General features: G+C 51.4%; 1 protein-coding gene and 1 long non-coding RNA gene across 6 annotated transcripts in view; one reads left to right on the top strand and one right to left on the bottom strand.

Moving 5' to 3' along the window:
• Nucleotides 1-4,507: 4,507 nt before the first annotated feature.
• Nucleotides 4,508-8,067, bottom strand: LOC133257705 (uncharacterized). The gene is made up of 2 exons (XR_009739658.1): nt 5,535-8,067; nt 4,508-5,104 (listed from the first exon to the last, which is right to left on the bottom strand). It is a non-coding gene; the product is annotated as an uncharacterized LOC133257705 (long non-coding RNA).
• A 179-nt stretch (nt 8,068-8,246) lies between these two features.
• Nucleotides 8,247-19,418, top strand: part of CAMSAP1 (calmodulin regulated spectrin associated protein 1) — a 43,038-nt gene continuing 31,866 nt past the window's right edge. For 3 of the 5 annotated variants that reach the window (XM_061434018.1, XM_061434016.1, XM_061434015.1), the window contains exons 1-2: nt 8,248-8,486; nt 8,654-8,813. In XM_061434018.1, coding sequence (XP_061290002.1) covers nt 8,654-8,813 — 160 coding nt within the window. In that variant the 5' untranslated portion in view covers nt 8,248-8,486. Of the gene's footprint in view, nt 8,487-8,653; nt 8,814-8,910; nt 9,014-19,418 lie in introns of those variants that run through there. The other 2 variants (XM_061434014.1, XM_061434017.1) reach the window with 2 other exon arrangements.

Genomic DNA, 19,418 nt, shown 5'->3' with positions numbered 1-19,418 from the left:
TGCACAGGACACGTGACTTGATCTTTAGTTTTCCTTCCTGTCAATCAGATGCCATTGCACCGTAAGGACGTTTAGGCAATAGGGCAGGGCACTCGCCATCCCTGCCTCAAGGACTCTAGGGGGAGTGGCTGCTGCTCCTTCTGTCCCAGGAACAAAGGGTTTTCCCCTTTTCTGTCGGAAGCGTTTTCCAGTGAGTTAAAGATGCCGGATGAGATAGGATGCCCTCGGCAGCAGCTCTGAAGTCCAGATTCTGCCACATTGGAACTGGCCTCCTGAACACAAGGCCGTGGGCTCCTGAGTCAAGTCCATTGCCGCCCTTCACGCAGGCTCCAGGGTTCTGGCTGCCCCGCAGACCAGCTGGGCTCTAGGTGCTGTTAATGTTCTCGTATTTTGTTTCACATTTTAGGTTTGTGCCAAGAAGATAATTTCTTTAACAATGAAGGATGTATAAAATTCCCTTCCTCTTTTCCTTTTTAATGGAAGTAAGGCTTGCTCTCAGGAAGTGGTGTGTGGCACGCATGTGTGCACCACGCCGACGGACGGCCTGGAGCTTTTACCCGGATTGTCAAGCAGGACAGACCTGCCCCCACTCGCAAGCACGGCCCCGAGCCGCCACTGAGTAAACAGACGGTGAAGCAGCAACAGCAAGAGAGGTTTCTGTCTCCACGAGGAAAGTCCCAGTACCTGGGAAGGAACACATTGGTCCACCCTGAGTGGGGGGAGTCAGGAAACAGGAAACTGTACCTTTGACCTCAAGTGTGATACAATGAAGACAGTGAGAACTTGCTTCTATGATGCGTTTTTGCTTTTCAATTTGTTAAGATTTCTTTACCTGTGGCTGTGCTGGGTCTTCGTTGCACACAGGCTCTTCTCTGGCTGTGGCAAGCCGGGGCTGCTCTCTTGCTTTGGTGCGTGGGCTTCTCACTGCCTCAGCTTCTCCCGTTGCAGAGCCCAGGCTGAGCAGTTGTGGTGCGCAGGCTTAGTTGCGTCGCAACATGTGGGATCTTCCCGGACCAGGGATCGTACCCGTGTCGCCTGTATTGCCAGGCGGGTTCTTGGCCGCTGAACCCCCAGGGACGCTTTCTGCTGAGTCCTGATTCCCACATCATAAAACCCACTCTCTCAAAGTGTACAGTACAGTGGTTTTTAGTGTGTGCCCATCAGCACTTCCAGCACATTCTTAGTGAAAGTCACTCAGTCGTGTCTGACTCTTTGCGACCTCCTGGACTGCAGCCCCACAAGCTTCTCTGTCCATGGAATTCTCCAGGCAAGAGTGCTGGAGTGGGTTGCTGTTTCCTCCTTTGGGTGATCTTCCCAACCCAGGGATGGAACCCAGGTCTCCCACACTGCAGGCGGATTCTTCACTGTCTGAGCCACCAGGGAAGCCCATAGTTCCCCAGCACATTCTCATCACCCCAAAAACACCCGCACTCACTGACTGTCATCTGCCTCCGCCCATCCAGCCCCTGCGCGCTGCACTGTCTCTGGGTTTGCCTGATCCGGACATTTCACATCAACGGAACCGACACTGAAAGCTTGGCCTCCAGGCAGCGGTGCCAAACTGAACCTCAGAGACAGAGTTTGGGGCAAAGCAGAAAAGAAGAGCTTTACTGCTTTGCCAGGCAAAGGGGGCCACAGCAGCTCATGCCCCTCAACACTGTGTACCCCAACCTGGGGTTTCATAGCAATGGCTCGAGGGGAGAGGGTGCTGATATTGATCAGGGTGTGCAGGGCCTTCATTCCCTGAGTCTGGCCCCGGGGGATCTCATGAGGAGCTTCTGTGTTTATGACTCATGACCTTCTTTCTGGAATGAGGAAGGCTTCATCAGGTGGTTAACATGGCCTGTCTGTTGAGGGTTTTCTGCAGGAGAGCTGAAGGAGACTGTCATAAGTGTCCCCTGAGGCAGAACCAGGACCCTGCCCTGAGGCTGCAGGGTTGTGTCTGCCCCTCCCTTGTCTCTGCATTCCCTCCCTTCCCTGATCAGTTTGAACCTGCCCTTTGGCGCTCAGGGAAGGTTCTGGAGGCTGAAGCTTATTCCCTGCCAACAAGAAACGGGGACACAGAAAAGCTCCCGTGCCCAGGAGCCCCCCAGGGTCCTCTCGGTTGCAGAATCGCTCGCTCTGTGGCCTCTCGAGTCTGGCTTCTCTCACTCAGCATCATGTTTTCCAGGTTCATCCGCGTTGCAATGTCTGTCAGAGCCTTTATGGCTGAGGGATATTCCATCCTGTTTACCCACACCCACCCACTGCTCGGGGTCTAAGCTGTTTCCTCCCTTTGGCTACTGGGAATACAGCTTCTCTGAGCAGGTATGTACGTGATGTGTGGTCTATAGGGCTCTGAGGCTGGGGTGCCTCTCCAGGCTCCCGGCCCCCCTGCCAGCTACAGGTGACCTGCCACTAACCTTTTCTGTACCAAGTACCCAGTGGGTAATCGGAGGGAGACCATGGGCCCCTTCTCAGATAACCTGCTCCAGCACACACTGTGAGATGAAAACGGAAATCAGCTGTCCTCAAACATGACTATTTAAATGATTTTAAATCATGGTAGAGTCATACGTGTGCTTCTTTATCCATGCCTTAAACAAGCAACTCTGGCCATGGTCCTGTGATCAGTGGTGAGCAGAGGCCGCCCCAGGACATCGACGGCTGCCCTCTCTGTGTGTTGGCACTTCCAGCTGGCAGTTAGCTTCCAGCTAATGTCCAGGCTTATTTGGGCAGGGCTGGCCTGCCTGTTCTTTGGGGGCTACGGAAGCCTTGTGACATGTATGAAGCCAGCAGGTAGCTGTCAGGATCCTACACGCTCCACATGGTGCTTGATTCCACGAGACTTCTTCCCTGTTGACATTGTGGGAATCTAACCAAAATCCGTTAGAATTCATGGAATGGAGACTAAAAATAGAGACGGCATTATTTTATTTCGGTAAAGAAGAGGCAGCTGCCAAGTCAATAGAAAGGTTAACTCTGCATTTTCTTCAGACTGGGTTTTCAGGGCTCAGCATAAAGCGGTCACTGCCACCGCCCAGCCGTTGTGTCTCAGGTCCTCATTCCAGATGATCAGGTGGCCGCTTGGTTTCCTACTCTGCGCTCCGTGTTTCCCCGAGTAAAGCTGACATTTCACGTGGACTGTGCATGGGGGCGACTTGCGGGGGCGCACCAAGAGAATCAGTGTGAATAAGGAAAAATGCGGGGAGCTTGGGACTTGTGAGAGCCTTGGGGGAGAAGTAGGCAAAGAAACAGAAGCAAGCCGGCGTAACCCCCAAGGACGGTCATTTCTGTTTCTGAGGGTGTGGGAGGGCCTTTGGGTCAGCTGGGGTGGTGGGGGAAGAAGCCTCAGGAGCAGAGCTTGGGAGGAGGTAGGTCAGGGCTGCTAGCCCAAGGCACCCGGTGCTGGAGGGAGTTTCCACCTTTCTTTCCGGGCTGGACTCTGAAGGACCAGGTGCCGCCCTGTGTCCTCAAGCTCTGAGCTGGTGGGTCACTGATTAGAGCAGAAAGGAAAACAATAGGAAAAAAAAACAACAAAGCTAGGGATCAGTTTTTTTGAAAGTAAAATCGACAAGACTTGTGCTAGACTAATCAAGAAAAAGAGAGGACTCAAATCAACAAAGGCATAAGTCAAAGAAGAGACATTACAACAGATACCGCAGATATACAGACTCAGACTACAGTAAACACGCTCCCACAGGCTAAATAGCCTAGAGCTAAAGGAATAAATTTCCAGAAACATACAGCATGCCAAGACTGAATCATGAAGAAAGAGAAAATCTAACTAGACCAATAAGGACCAAAGGGATTGAGTCATCAAAAGTTTCCCAGCAGGACTTCCCTGGCGGTCCAGTGGTTAAGAATCTGCCTGCCAATGCAGGGGACATGGGTTCGATCCCTGGTCCAGGGGGATCCCACACACCTCAGGGCAACTAAGCTTGCATGCCACAACCACGCGGCCTGAGGGCTCTAGAGCTCGAGCTCCACAAGAGAAGCCACCGCAGTGCGGAGCTGGTCACCACAACTGGAGGGCAGCCCAGCTCGCTGCAACTAGAGGAAGCCTTGCAGCAGCCAAGACCCGGCACAGCCGGTAAGTCAGTACACAAAAATTAAAAAATCTCCCAGCAAAGAAAAGCCCAGTCCCTGGTGGTTTCATTGGTGAATTCTACCAAACCTTTAAAGAAGAATCAGTGCCAATCCTTTTCAAATTCCTCCAAAAACTTTTAGAGGGGTGAATTCTCTCATATTCATTTCACAAGGCCAACATTATTATCTTGGTAACAAAGCTGAATAAGGGCACTGCAAGAAAAGAAAACTATAGACTTATATCTGTGAAGAATATGGATATAGAGATTCTCAACAGGGGACTAACAATAGCACATTAAAGGATCATACCCCATAATCAAGTGGGATTCATCCCTGGGATGCAGGATGGTTCAAAATATGTAAATAGAGAAATGTGATAAAACACATTAATAGTAAAAGGTAAAATTACATGAGTATCTCCATACATGCACACAAAAAATGAATTTGACAAAATTCAACATACTTTATGTCAAAGTCTCCACACATTTGGTATAGAAGGAATTTAAGTTAACATAATACAGGGCATATATGACAATCACAGGTAACGTCATCGTGGTGAAAGGCTGAGAGCTTTCCTGTTGTTTTTTTTAAAGAAATTCCTTATTTTGTTTTGGTGGCTCAGCATGTGGGATCTGTTTCCCAATCAGGGACGGAACCTGCACAGACCCCCGCAACAGGGGAAGAGCAGAGTTGCAACCACTGGGCTGCCACGGCAGTCCCTCCTTTTAAGATCGGAAACAAGGGACTTATCCTCTGCCGCCGCCTCCTCCTGTTGTCATCGATCTTTCCCAGCATCAGGGTCTTTTCTAATGAGTCAGCTCTTTGTATCAGGTGGCCAGAGTATTGGAGCTTCAGCTTCAGCATCAGAAAGGATGAGATGGTTAGATGGCATCACGGACTCTTTGGACATGAATTTGAGCAAATTCCAGGAGACAGTGAAGGACAGGGGAGCCTGATGTGCTGCAGTCCATGGGGATGCAAAGAGTCGGACACGACTTAGCGACATGATCCAGCAATCTCACTTCTGGGCACATATCTGAAGGACATGAAATCACTATCTCAAACAGATACATGCACCCTTCAAGTTCATTGCAGCAGCATTCAAAATATCTAAGACACAAAAACAACCTAAGCATGGGTGGACAGAGGAAATGTAGTACATAACGAAGTGTATGAATATCGCCATAAAAATGAGGAAATCCTGCCATTTATGACAACATGAACTTGTGTTGAGGGTATTATGCTAAAGAAACCTAAGCCAGACAGAGGAACAAGAACTGCATGATCTCACTTATATGTGGAATCTACAAAAATCAAACTCATAGAAACAAAGAGTGTATTGGTGGTTGGCAGAGGCTGGGGAGTGGGGGAAACGGAGAGATTTTGGTCAAAGTATAGAAATGCATAGTTACAAGATGAATACCTCTGGGGTGTGTAATGCACAGCGCGCTGACTAGTTAACATACCTGCAAGTTGCTAGGAGAGCATATCGTATGTGTTCTCACCACACACACACACGTAACTAGGTGACCGATGAGTGTGTTAGGCAACCTTACTGTGGTCATCATCTCACAGTGTATACCTATACACAGAGCAAATTATCACATTGCACACCTTAAACTTACTCAATATCATGTCATTTATCTCCATAAAACTCCACAAAACAATTTGCTAAACTTGAAAAAAAATTATACACTTTGACCAAGAGGGATTTGAGGCTGGTTCAGTATCCAAAAGTTATTAATGTAAAGAACTACATTAACAGAATAAGTAAAAATACCACATATGATAATCTCCATAGTCACACACACCAAGCATTTGCTGAAATCCAACAACCTTTCAAGAGTAAAACACCCAACAAAACAGGAATAGAAGGGAACTTTCCCAACCTGATAAATACACCCCCCACCCCCTACCGCAGTTGACACCATACATACCCTGTGGTCCACGACTGGACGCTTCTCTCCTAAGAGCAGAACACGTCAAAGATATCTGCTCTGCTACTTTTAAAAAATTTTATTTTTGGGGCTACACCATGTGGCATTTAGGATCGTAGTTCCTGACTAGGGATTGAACCCAAGCTCCTTACGTTGGCAGAGTGGAGTCTTAAGCCCTGGACCACCAGACCACCAGGGAAGTCCCTGCTCAGCTAATTCTATTTAATGTTGTGTTGGAGGTTCTGGCCCGGGTGAGAAGAAATGAAAGGCACCCAGACTGAAAAGGAAGAAGTACAACTAACTCTATTCCCAGAGGCCCAGCGTCTCATATATAGAAAATCCTAATGAATCCTCCAAAAGACAGTTATAACTAATAAGATTGCAGGAAATAAAGTCAAGGTCAATGAAAACCCCCCGAGTCACCCTCTATCCCTGCTCTATGAACTCACACCCCAGCCATCAGGGGATGGTCTCCCTGCTTCCTTCCTTGTCCTTCCTACCACCTACTCTTCACCCAGCAACCAGAACGACCCTTCTAAAGGGTCAGTCACATCCTTCCTCCCCATGTTCAAAGTCCCTCCAAAGTCTCCAGGTGGCCCTAGTGGTAAAGAAACTGGCTACCAAGGAACCCTAAGAGACGGTCATGCCCTGGGTCAGGAAGATCCCCTGGAGGAGGGCATGGCAACCCACTTCAGTCTTCTTGCTTGGAGGTTCCTACCCACAGAGGAGCCTGGCGGGCTACAGTCCACGGGGTTGCAGAGTGGACACGACTGAGCGCTTGGCTTCCCATCTCAGAGAACGGGGTCAAGGTTCTCCCTGTGCAGAATCTGCACCACCCCTCCCCCACACCTCTTTCCTACCAGTGTCCCTGGATCCTGGGTTCAGCCCCTCCCCTTTTCTTCCATACCAGGCACTCCTGTTGCAGGGTCTCTGCACCTGCTGTTCCCTTGCCCAGACCCCAGCTGCCCAGGTACGCTCCTGCTTGCCCTTCAGTTCCTGCAGGTCTTTGCCAAATTCCCCCCTGCAGCTTACCTCACCTGCCCACCCCCAGATCCGCCTACACTTTCACCTCCTCGCATGCAGGCACATTCTTTCAGCTCCCTGGGGGCTGAGAGAGGGGCAGGGATTTGTGTTTTGTCCCCTGCTGTGAGCCAGAGTGAGGCTTCTGCCCGCACAGGACTGTTTGTGGCTGGGTCCTGGAGCCTGAGTCACTTGACAACCTGGGTCTTCTCTGGCTTAGGACGCTGGGTGGAGTGGAGGTGACCTTCCTCCTGGGCCCCTTACTCATAGAAAACTGTCTCTCTTCTGCTGTCCTCCAGGCCTTGGGCTCCAGAAGGCTGGTGTTTGGCAGAGAAACCAGGAGCCCTTTCTTAGGGTTTTCTAAAGTGTTAGGTGGTGAGGTCCTTAGCTGAGCATCACTTACACACGTCTGGCCATGTTATTAGCCCAACACAGGCCCTTTGGTGGTGACTTCGTCAGGACGGAGCCAGCCCCTTTTGGAAGACGTGACTGAGGCTCGTCCCCAAGGCTACACTCGTGGGTGAGGACCGTGCAGTTTGTCTCGGGTGTCCGGATGCCCACTTTCCCCGGACCGGGCCCTGGACTCCACGGCTAGGCCCACACGGGGCTCTCCCAGGCGCGGGTGGTCCAGGCAGGCTCCAGAAGCTGCAGAGGGAGGGGGTTTCCCGGGCTGCCAGGGCCGCGGGATGGGGTTCGGGGGGGGCGTGTATTCCAGAGGCGGCTCTCTCGGCGTGGGGTCCCCGAGCTCCCAGCACCCTGAGGTAGGAGGCGCCCTCAGGCTCTTTGGGTTACTTGACTGGAGATTGGTTCTCTGGGTACCGAGGTCCACTATGGGGGGAAGGCGGCTCCCCGCGCTGCGATACCAGAGTGGGGGGGGGGAACCCCGGGGCTGCTCTGGGGCGCTGGACCGCAGGCACCGAGCGCTTTCCCAGGTCGCCCTTGGCTCCACAGGAGCTCCGCCCGTCGGGCGGCGGCTGGGGTCCAGCGGTCCGGACGACCCAGCGCCGGGGAAGTGGGAGGCGCGGCCCAGACAAAGAGATGCTGAGGGACCCGCCGAGGCCTGTCGGTCCGCGCGCGCGGGTGCGCGACCCCGCGCCGGCGAGAAGGGGCGGGGCCTCGGTCGGCACCCACTGCACCTGCGCGGAGGGGCGGGACGAGCGCGGGCCAGTGCCCGCTGCGCCTGCGCAAAGGGGCGGGGAGAGCGCGGGCCGGCGGCCGCGCCCACTGCGCCTGCGCCGGCCTCGGCGGGGTGTGTGTGAGCGGTGTGCGCGCGCTCCCGCCGGTGGGCCGCCTCCTCAGCCGCCGCCGCCGCCGCCCCCGGATCCGCGCACGCGCCCCCCGCCCCGGCCCGAGGCCTCGGCCCGCGCCCCCTGTTTCCCGCCCCGGCCCCGCGGGCCCCGGCTCGGCCGCGCAGCATGCAGCAGCAGCACCCGCGGCGGCGGCGACGGTGGCGGCTCTGAGGTGAGGCGGCGGGGGCGCGGGCCGGGGCGGCGAGCCGGGGGGCGCGGGGCGCGCGGGCGGCCGGTGACCGGCGGCCCCACGCGGGTCCCGGGCGCGGCGAGGGGCGCGGCGCCTTTGTCCCGCGCGGCCCTGCGCGTCCCGCGCTGCAGCGGCCCTTTTGTGTGCAGATGGTGGACGCGGGCGGCTGCCCGGCCGGGGAGGGCTGGAGGAGGATGGAGGCCGCGCCCGACGGCGCCGTGGACATCGTGCCGCCGGACCGCTACGACCCGGCGCGGGCCAAGATCGCCGCCAACCTGCAGTGGATCTGCGCCAAGGCCTACGGCCGAGGTGGGCCGGGCGCGGGGGAGGGGCCGTGCCGGCCTTTGTGCGGTGTCCCCGCGCGCGGGGTTGGGGGCGCCGGTCCCGCAGGTGCGGCGAGGGTCGGCGCGCCCCTGCGCCCCGCGGGCCGAACGCGGTCCTGTGCGGGCGGGAGTCCCGGGCCGAAACCCTTGTGACCCCTGCCCTTCTCCAGTGTGTCCGAATCCCAGGTGTGGGATTCCCTAACGAGCATTCGTTTCGGATGGATCGGGCTTCATCCGAGTTGCTCCCTTCGGTTAATTCCAGTTTTGAAGAACTGGGTAACCTTGTTACTGGTTAGGCCTTAAATATGCTTAGTGGATTTAAGACGCTCCTATTCTTCCAGCTCTCGCGGTTTTACAGGCCCGGGTGATTCTCCTGATTATTGCTTGGCTCGGAAGGCTTTCTTTGATTAATTTCAGGTGCAAAATCGAGAGGGAGTTCTATGTCATCTTTCTTTTCATTTGAAGCATTTTTTTTGAAAATTGCCTTTGTTCTGGGGAAAACGGTTCTTGTTTGTGGAGTGAGACAGAATCGGAGAGAGACTCTTTTCAAAAAAAAGAGTCTGGTTGACCGGTTTTGAAAACTTGCTGAACAGGGCGGTTCCTGGTGACAGGATCTCACCGGTTGGAGTGGCCTGTGCTGTGGATGGAGTCGGTCAGGAGCACAGACACGCCCTGCAAGTCCTGGGGATTAAAGGCAGGGCCTTGTTTTAAGTTGGTTTATAGCTACGGAGGGAGCTTCTCTCCCCCCAACCTCCACCCCTTATTTTGTGGTTTTCAGCTTTGCAGTTCTTTTTTATGCTTCCACCCAGCTTTATTCAGTTTCTGTATAGTACTATGGGGAAACGGTGATTTTGAGGAAAATATGGAATTGGTAAAAAGTACGTATGAAGTTTTGGGGACTTCCCTGGCAGTCCAGTGGTTAAGACTCTGTACTTCCAATGTAGGCAGCGTGAGTTCAATTCCTGATTGGGAAACTAAGATCCTGAATGTTTTGGAGCAGCCGGGGGCGGGGGGGGGAGCCTGTATGAAGTTTTAGAACATGGGGTAAGGAATGAGTCATCCTAAAGCGGCTACTCAGGTGTCCAGTTTAAGGAAGAGGACGTGGCTGTTGAACTCTGCAGGGTGATGGGTCCCCAGTCTGTGGCCTGCCTTTATGCCTGCCTCACGTCTCGCGTTGACTGTTGGTTTGCTTTTCCTTACGTGTACCACGTATTTTTACACCACTGAACTCTTCTGGTTTAGTCCTACGTGTTTCTGCGCCTGTCACAGCGACCGCTTCATCCTCATCAGGTTCTTGGATTCCTCCTCGCGTCCTCCCGCGTCCCCCTCCTCGCGTCCTCCTCGCGTCCTCCTCGCATCCTCCTGCGTCCCCCTCCTCGCTTTTCCAGTGCTGTGTAGTATTTCACAGGAAGCCTGTTCACCGTTGCCGGGCGCTGGCTGGCTGGCTTCCAGTTCTCCTGCGCTTCGGCACAGCGCGTTCTCCGGCGTGGCTCTTGGGGCGCATGTGCAGCGTCACTCCTGTGTGTATTTTTAAGACTTTTGCATATGGAGTGGGACTGAATGCTGTACAGACACGAATGCTTCTAAAAAGCCCTCTCGTTGTTTGCTCTCCAATTTCTTAAGCTTAGTGAATGCATTTTTATCCTGTTGCATTTAGCTTTGGCATCCAGCGTGGGATTTGTCAGCTCTCTGGCAGTAAATATGCATCTCTCTCACTGTCGGGATTGGATTAGTTTGGTTTTATTTCCAGGACCAAATCACCCTTTATTACTTGTTGGCGCTTCAGGTAATTAATTCGAGAGCTGATATGAAAACTGGCTGTAAAATTTTGAGATGACTGGGTATTTATAGAGCAGAGCGTGAGCAGGGGCTGAAGGAGACTGGAGGCCATCTGAGGTTCTGAGGTTCTGAGGCTGGGCTGCGTGTTGCCCGTCCACTGCCTTGGTGCGTTCAAACACTAGATTTCGGGAGGTGTGCTTTCCATTCATTTTTGCAGAATGAGGATGCTTTTCCGGTCTGTACCGTGGCATGGGGGGTCACGGCCTGGTGGGAGGTTCCCCGTGACTCAGCGTGGGGTCTTGTCTTTCAGGAGATGGTGTGAGGCGGGGATTTTGGTAGAGGACCGTGTAGGTCTTTCTCCCCAAACTCTCTTCTTCGTCCAAAGGCCTGTTCTTTGTTTAATCTTCCGGATGCCTCCATGCTCCTCTCTAGCTTGATTTTCAGTTAATTAGAAGTGATGGTTTCAGTCTGCATGTTTTACTTGTCAGTCAGCTTTTGAGGGGGATGATGGTGAAAGTAACTTACATCTTTGCTTGTTACACAATTGTTCATTGAGTAGCTACACTGTTTGCATAGGAACGGAAAGCATGTGAACTCTCCAGGGCCACGTGCTCTGAGGCCGCCTTGTTGCGTGCACACCTTTTGGGACTCACGTCTCCCCCGGGCCCACCGTCTGCCGTTTGTAGTAAGTGGGGAGGCTCAGGCGAGCTCACCCTTGGCCGGGCCTGGAGGTGGCATATGGTTGTGCAGAAAGGCTTTCTCTGATTTTCCTCATCTGTGCCGCAGCCAAGAACTGTGGGCCAGCTTGTGCTTTTGTTTTTAGATTCTTCTCTTTTTTCTAGGTGTAGCTCTTGTTTTATTGACAGTGTCTTATTGATTTTTTCAGAAATAACATATTGGACATGTTGAAAGTTACTCACTTAGAAGAGTCATTAGAGTAGAACCTGCTCAGCTGGAATGTTTGTGATGTCCTTTTGGGTGAAAGTCTTAGTTGGTCAAGTTTAAAGGGGTGATTTGAAGTTGATTTTACAGTACAGGGTGCTGGACTGGAGCTACTGCATTCCTGGCTTTTGATTTCAGTCCGTGACCTTAGGAACCTTAAAGGTATTCAGGCCTGAGTCTCAGGGACAGTGGGGGAGTAACAGCTTCTGTTACCTCCCGAGGACAGTGTTGAGAAAGTAACCCACGGAAAGCACTGGAAGGCACTCTGCTCTTTGCAGATGTGCTGCTGTGTGACTGAGGAGCCCTGGAAACCAAGTTGCAGCTCGCCATGAGCTGGGCTGCCCGGACCTAGAGGCCACCAGGGTCCGCCTTCCCTTTCTGTTGGCAGCCAGGGGATCGGAGGGGCCGCCAGGCTCTCCAGAGCCCACTGCTGGCGAGGGGCTGGCACTCTGTTCTCTCAGCAGTCTCCTCGTTAACTGACTAGGAAGCGACGCTGTGGGGTGGGAGAACAGGGCAGCCTCGAGTGGGGTCTTGGGGAGCAGGCCTTGGGTCGAGCCCAAGGCCAGCTCGGCGCCTGATGTTAGGAGCCGAAGCCCCTCCCTGTGTGCTCCGGGGGGGCCACCACTTTCCTTTGTTGTCCGACATCTGGCTGAGAGGGAGCACGTGGTCAGCACTCCTCCAGGCCCCAGAGCTGGGGATGAAGTGGCCGCTGCGTCCGTCCCGGGACCGGCTTGGACGCGGCCGCTCGAGTCACCCGGGAGGCCTCGTTCGTGAGCGTGTTGGCAGGTTTATTGTTGTTGTTGACGAGTTCTTTTGATATGATTTGTTCAGGTGATTGGTTTTTGAGTGTTTCAGGAATATGTTTTAAACGTATTTAGAAAATCAGAGTGTAACTGCTCGAAGCGTTGTTCATTCCTGCTGCTGCACGCACGTCCCTTCCCTCGAGGCCCCTCCCTAGGTTTTGTGTTTTCAGTCTTTTTTTTAGCATGGGATTTGGATGCTGCTGAGATGGAGGTGGCAGGGCAGCCTGGCTGCGTCTCCTCAGTGGGTGCTGAGTACTAGGGGGTCAGGGCGCTGGCTGACAGTGTGGCCTGGCCTCCCCTCTGCCTGGGCGTGCTGAGAACTGCCCATGTCTGAGCGCAGGGTAGCTGTGGTTGTCCCGTTCAGTGCTGTGTCTGCAGGACAGAGGCTGTGCTCACGGATTTATCAGGTTGCTTAGAGTTGGAAACGCCTTTGAAACAGGTGAGATAGGAAGACTTCTGTCCTGGTGGCTGTACGTGGCTGAATTTTTATTTCTAAAAATAGAACCGTTTGTACATGTTCTCTTTTCTATCCTGATGCCACAAATTAAACACTAACCAAAGAATGTAAATCTGTCTTTAAGTTCAAACTGTCCTGACCCTTTGAATCAAAAGTGTTGGCCACCGTTGTGCTTTACGCTGTTAAGTTGGTGTAAGTGTTCTTACCAAGAGCCCTGCGTATTTCCTTTGTATTCCGCGTATCCTCCTGATCGCTCACAGGCGTCCAAGCTGGTTTCTGGTGGCCGTATCACCATTTTATGCACCAGTCTCCTTTTTCACTTCCTACATTGAGGAATTTAGACGGCTGTCATTTTTCACCTAACGTGAAGGTGACAGGGATGGAGCCAGGGTCATGTTCATTTAACCAGTAACAATCTCATAGCTATCGCGGGCAGGGTTGCGTTTTGCACTGTAGGGAGTACAAGGGGAGGAGTTATGTGATGTTCTTTCCTTATTTGCTGAAAATTCGCATGAACTGTTGACATATACAAAGGAAAATGAAGTAATGCATGATGAAAAACGGCAGCATGTCCTTAGTACAGGACCTGTCTCAAGGCGAAAGATGGAATTGTCAGGCATTTCCATGGGACCCGAGTGCCTGGGCTGCAGGGCGCCGTGGTCCCTGTGGGGGCTGCTTGGAGTGGGGGTGCTTCGTGGGGAGGTGGCCTTTGAAGGATGGCAGATATTTGGGTAGTCCCCCCACCCAGGTAGTAGAGGGGAGGGCATCTGGCAGGTTCTATGCAGAGGAGGAAGTGTTCGAAGGCCTGAGTCGATTAACCTTATTGTGACAGAGGATTTGTGGACCGAAATAGTAGGTGATTAGCGTGGAAAATAGTGTGGGCCAGACTGTTCGCGGGGTTCCCAGCTGGCTAGGGATTTCTTTCCCCATGGGTGCCAGGGAAGATCTTTGCGTAGGGGTGACGGGTTTAGAGCTAGCCTGGCAAGATTCTTCTGACAGGTTGGAGCGGGTAGGGGCTGTATCAGTGCAACGTCCAGGAGCCCTGCTTAGGCCGTTCAGGCTGCTATGACAAGACATAGACTGGGTGGCTTAAGAACAGCAATTTTTTTCTTACGATTCGGGAGTGTGGACGGTCAAGATCAAGGTGCTGGCTGGGTCTCTGGTGAGAACCTGCTTCCTGGTTCGTAGATGCTATCTTCTCGCTGTGCCCTCGTGGCAGAGGGGTGAGGGAGCCTCGCTGGATGGGCTCACACCCCACTTATGGGGCTCCACCCTCATGACTTAATTGCCTCCCCAAAGCCCACCTCCTAACACCTTCGCCTTGGGGCGGTCAGGTTTCGTTACGTGAGTTTTGGGGGACACATAATGTGGAGCCCATAGCAGAGCTGATGTCGCTTTGACTTGAAGTACCAAGGCGTTGGCCAGTTTGTCTGCAGTGGGAATTAGGTAGGTTGAGTCAACAGATGCTGAGAGGGCGGAGTCCCCGAGACTGGCTGGCTGATGAGGTGGGGCAGGGTCAGCTGGGCAGCGGCCAGAGCCTGCAGGACCCTTTAGGAGTATTTATAGTTTTCACTGCCTAGAACCTCCCTGCCTTCCTGGCTTTGTTGTCACAGAGAGAGATGATCTTTGAGTTTATTTCTATTTCTGACTTCTCTGCTGTGCCCTCACCTTACCCTCTCTCTGAGACTTCATGCTAACTAGTTCACTTAAGTACCCCTCAGTCACTGTGCTCCAGGTGCTTCAGACTCAGGCAGAATTAAACTTGCATCAGTTCGGCTGAGCCTTGTGTTGTGACGTGTGGGTCCTTGGTGTGCTTCTCAGGGCTCACAGAGGGCCAGCCATGGGCCTTGCCCACACAGACCTGTGATGTGAGACCAGGAGACTGTAGTGCCTAAGAGGAGCCGGTGCGGAAGGGAGGGCAAGCCGGAAGGGAGGGCGAGCAGCTCCCCTGGGGGAATCTGGAATATTCCATTCAAGAAAGTGAAGCTGAGTGTGTGGCTCAGGTGGGTGAGAACCAGGGCAATGCCACCTCCCCCAGGCTAAGGGAAAGGAATGTGAGTTTAGCGCCTGTAAGATAAACGTGGATTGGAGAGACCGCCTAGGGCCAGATCTTGGAATGCCTGAAATAGCTGATAGCTGTTTTTGTATATGAGTTGGGAAGCCATTGAAGCTTTCTTAGGAGGGAAGAGATGTACATTAAACCTTGGTTTTTTGGAGAAATCTCTGTGGAGTGGGTTCCGGTTGAGTATACAGTGAAGAATCTTATCTTGGACCTTTGAGAAAACCAATTTCACATCCAGTAAAATGCACCCATTTGTGAGAGTATATAGTCCGATGAGTTGAATGAATGTCTTCACCGCATGCTCAGGGCCACAGGCAGGGTGAGCCATGCTCATCACCCCAGGGCTGCCTTGAGCCCCTGCAGTCAGTTCTTGCCCAGAGCGCCCCTGATCTAGGGGCATCAGGTGTTCTTGGTCTGCCTTCCTTATTCTTCATAATGCTCTAGAGATGCGTCCACGCATAAAGACCTTTTTGGCTTAGTGGTGGGGGTGGTCTTCATTGTTTGGCTCCCCGCATTTTGCGTATTCATTCACTTGTTGACGGACAGACACTTGGATTGCTTCTGGTTCTATCCGCCATGGACAGAGCTGCTGTGAAACGTGCACGAGTGTCCGAGTGTGTGTGGGCGTGTGTCTCCGTCTCTCCTGGTCAGTGCCTGGGCGTGGAGCTCCCAGGTCGTGTGAGCGTGTGTGACCGCTCGGTTGTTTTCCGCAGCGGCCGTGTCATCTTTTATTTCCACCAGCACAGCGCGGGGTGAGGCTGCGGTTGCTCGGCAGCCTTGCCAGCACCTGGCACTGCCAGTCTTTCCATGGAGGCTGTCCTGGTGGGGGGGCTGTGACGCCTCACCGCGGTTTCGGTGTGCATTTCCCTGCTGACTAATGATGAGTCTTCTTTTAAGTGTGCTTATGGGCCAGTTGAATCTTTTTTCTGTGGAGATGCCCTTTCTGATCTTTGGCGAATTTTTCTTAAAAATGAAAGTTTTATCTTGAGAAAATTGTATACTAACATGTAGCTGTAAGAGATCATACAGAGAGGTCCTGGTCGCCCTTTACCAGATTTCCCCAGTAGTAACTTCTTGCAAAACCATAATATAATGTCACAACTGGGATAGTGAGGTTGTATAATTAGATGCTGAGCATTCTGTTCCCACAAGGACCTCTTCTGTTACTCTTGCCCTATTACAGTCATATCTGCCTCCCTTCCTCACTGCTTGCTTGAGATTTATTTTGCCCTATTTTTTTTTCTGCTAGTTTCTTGAGGTAAGGACTCAGACTGTTGATTTGAGATCTGTCCACTTTTCTAGCGTAAGCATTTAGTGCTATGAATTTTCCACACGGCACTGCCTTGGCTGCATCCCACATATGTTGATATGTTATATTTTCATTCAGTTCTATGTATTTCTCTTTATTTCTTTTGATACTGCCTATTTGATTCATGAATTATTTAGAAGTGTGATTTCCAGTTGTTGAAATTTCCAGTTGTTGAAATTGTTACTATTTCTAGTCTAATTCCGTGTGGTAAGATAGCATACTCTGTGATTGCCATTCTTTTAAACTTGTTAAGATTTGTTTTATGGCCCAGGCTAAAGAATTGATGCTTTTGAACTGTGGTGTTGGAGAAGACTCTTGTGAGTCCCTTGGACTGCAAGGAGATCCAACCAGTCAATCCTAAAGGAAGTCAGTCCTAAATATTCTCTGGAAGGACTGATGCTGAAGCTCCAATACTTTGGCCACCTGATGCATAGAACTGACTCATTGGAAAAGACCCTGATCTTGGGAAAGATTGAAGGTGGGAGGAGAAGGGCCAACAGAGGATGAGATGGTTGGATGACATCACCGACTCGATGGACATGAGTTTGAGGAAGCTCCGGGAGTTGCTGATGGACAGGGAAGCGTGGTGTGCTGCAGTCCACGGGGTCACAAAGAGTCAGACCCGACTGAGCAACTGAACTGAACTGAAGGTCTGTTTTGGTGAGTGTTCTGTGAGCATCTGAAGGAGAGTGTTTTCTGTTGTGGGTGGCGTGTTCTTCGCGGGTCAGTTAGATTCTGCCTGTGGTTTGTGTTGCTCAGATCTCTTTCCATGCTGATTTTATGTCTAGTGGTTCTGTCAGTTCAGGCGGGGATGTTGAAGGAAGTCCCTAACTGTGGCTGACGGCTCTGTCGTGTTTTTTAATACCAGCTCTTAGGCTCTGTAGCCTGGTGGATCCACGTTTAGGGTTGTAAAGTCTTCTTGGTGGGTTGACCCTTTATTGTTACGTGATGTCCCACTTTACATAACAGGCTCAGGGGTCTCCCCTGGTGACTCAGTCATTATTCAAGAATCCGCCTACAATGCAGGAGGCCTGAACTCAGTCCCTGGGTCAGCAAGATCCCCTGGAGAAGGAAATGGCAGCCCATTCCAGTATTCTTGCCTGGAGAATCCCATGGACAGAGGAGCCTGGTGGACTGCAGACCAGAGGGTCACAAAGAGTTAGACACGACTGAAGCAACTTGGCTTACATAATGTTCCACTTTATTTCTAGTAATTTTCTTCCTATTTAGTACTTTATCAAATGTTAATATAGCTCTTCCTGCTTTGTTTTTTTAAACAATATTTGCCTATATAGCCTTTTCTGTCCCTTTACTTTCAACCTACTTATATTGTTGAATTCGAAGTAATTTTCTTGTAAATGACCTATAATTGTATCTATTTTTTAATCCACTCTGCCAATCTCTGTCTTTCAATGTACTTAGAATATTCACTTTTAGTGTAATTGTTGCTATCTTAAGTCTGAGATCTTATTTGTTTTCTGTTGTTCCTGGTTTTGTTTGTGTGTTGGTTTTGTTTTTTGGACCTTGTTATGGGTTACTTGACTATTTTTTGGGATTCCATCTTGATATATTCCGTCTTGTCATTTTGGGGTGTATCTGTGTAGCTATCTCAGTGGTTTCTTTGGGTATTACAGTATGCATATGTGACTTCCAACAGTTGACAGGTATTATTTTACCATTTTGAACGAGGTGTGGAAACCTTTTTTCCATTTCGGTTCCTTTGCTCTCCCCACTTTTAAAAGTATTTAAAAGTCGTCATCGTCTCGAGTCCCTAAAGGTGTGGACTTTGTCTCACCGGGTGTGATTTAGGAAACTCACAGGGAGAAGGGTAGTCTACTTACTCATGCATATTACCTGCTTCTTCCTGGTTCTCCAGGGTTCATTTTTTGTTTTTTTAAATCATGTTCTTTGTATTTGGAGGATTTTCTTTAGCCAGTCTTTCAAGGTTTGCTAGAGATTCCTCCCCCCTTCCCCCCCCACCCCCAATTTTCTTTTGCCAGAGAACGTCTCTAGTTCTTCAGTTCCTTGGGGATGGCCTTGCCAGATCTGGACGTTCTTTTCCTCAAGCACGTGTATGCTGTGCCACTTCCTGCGCCTCCTTGGCTCAGAGGGGAAACACACTGCTCACTGAGTTGTATTCTCTTTCTTTCCAGCTGCTCCAAAATACTTTTTCTTGAGTTTTCATAAGTTTGGTTATGCAGTGTCTTGGCGTGGATTTCTTTGGGTTTATTCTATTTGGAGTTCCTTCAGTTTCTTGAATCTGTGAGTGGATGTCTTTTGCCGTATTTGGGAAGTTTCCACTGTTGTTTCCTTACCTTCTGTTTTAGCCCTGCTCACGTTCGTTGCAGAGACTCCAGCAATACAAATACTGGGTCTCTTGTTATTCTTCTCAGGTCCCTGAGACTCAACTCATTTTGTTTTTTGAATGTATTTTCTCTGTGATTCCATGCTCTGTTATCACCACTTAAACTATTGAGGCTGTTTGTGCTGTGCTTAGTTGCCCAGTCGTGTCTGACTCCGTGACCTCATGGACTGTAGCCCACCAGGCTCCTCTGACCATGGGATTCTCCAGGCAAGAGTACTGGAGTGGGTTGCTGTGCCCTCCTCCAGGGGGTCTTCCCGACCCAGAGATCTAACCCAGGTCTCCCGCATTGCAGGCAGATTCTTTAACATCTGAGCCACCAGGGGAGCCCGGAGACTATTTAGTAAGTTCTAAAATGTTACTCTATTTTTCAGTTCATTATCTGATTCTTTTTATAACTCCTATGTTGAATTTTTTTCAATTTTCATTTGTTTCAGGAGAACTTGTGATTGCTTGTAGTCTTTTTTCCGATGGTTGTTGTAAAGTCCTTGGTCAGATAACTCCAACATCAGACTCATCTTGGTGTTGGTGTCAGTTGATTCTCTTTTTCTCATTAAAGATTTTCTTGGTTCTGGGTGTGATAGGCGATCTTTGATTGTTTCCTGGTCATTTTGGCTGTTACGTTAGGTGACTCTAGGTGTTACTGAGGTTTTTTTTTTATCATAGTAGGCAGTCTCCCCGCGTAGGCTCTGCACGCAGGTCCCGGGCCGCCGTGTGGACTGCGGTTCCAGCGGCAGTGCACTGCTCAGGGCCTTTGCGGTGCCGTTTCGTGGTGTGTCTGGGGTTCCACTGCCCCTGCTGGTGCTGCTTTCGGAGGCAGAGGGTGGCCCCTGGGGCCGACTGCCCGGTGCCTCTGGGCGAGGCGGGATTCCCCCAG

Source organism: Bos javanicus, chromosome 11 (assembly GCF_032452875.1).
Source record: "Bos javanicus breed banteng chromosome 11, ARS-OSU_banteng_1.0, whole genome shotgun sequence".
NCBI lineage: Eukaryota > Metazoa > Chordata > Mammalia > Artiodactyla > Bovidae > Bos > Bos javanicus.
The sequence above is the reverse complement of the archived record's forward strand: the minus strand, read 5'-3'. Positions and strand labels throughout refer to the sequence as shown.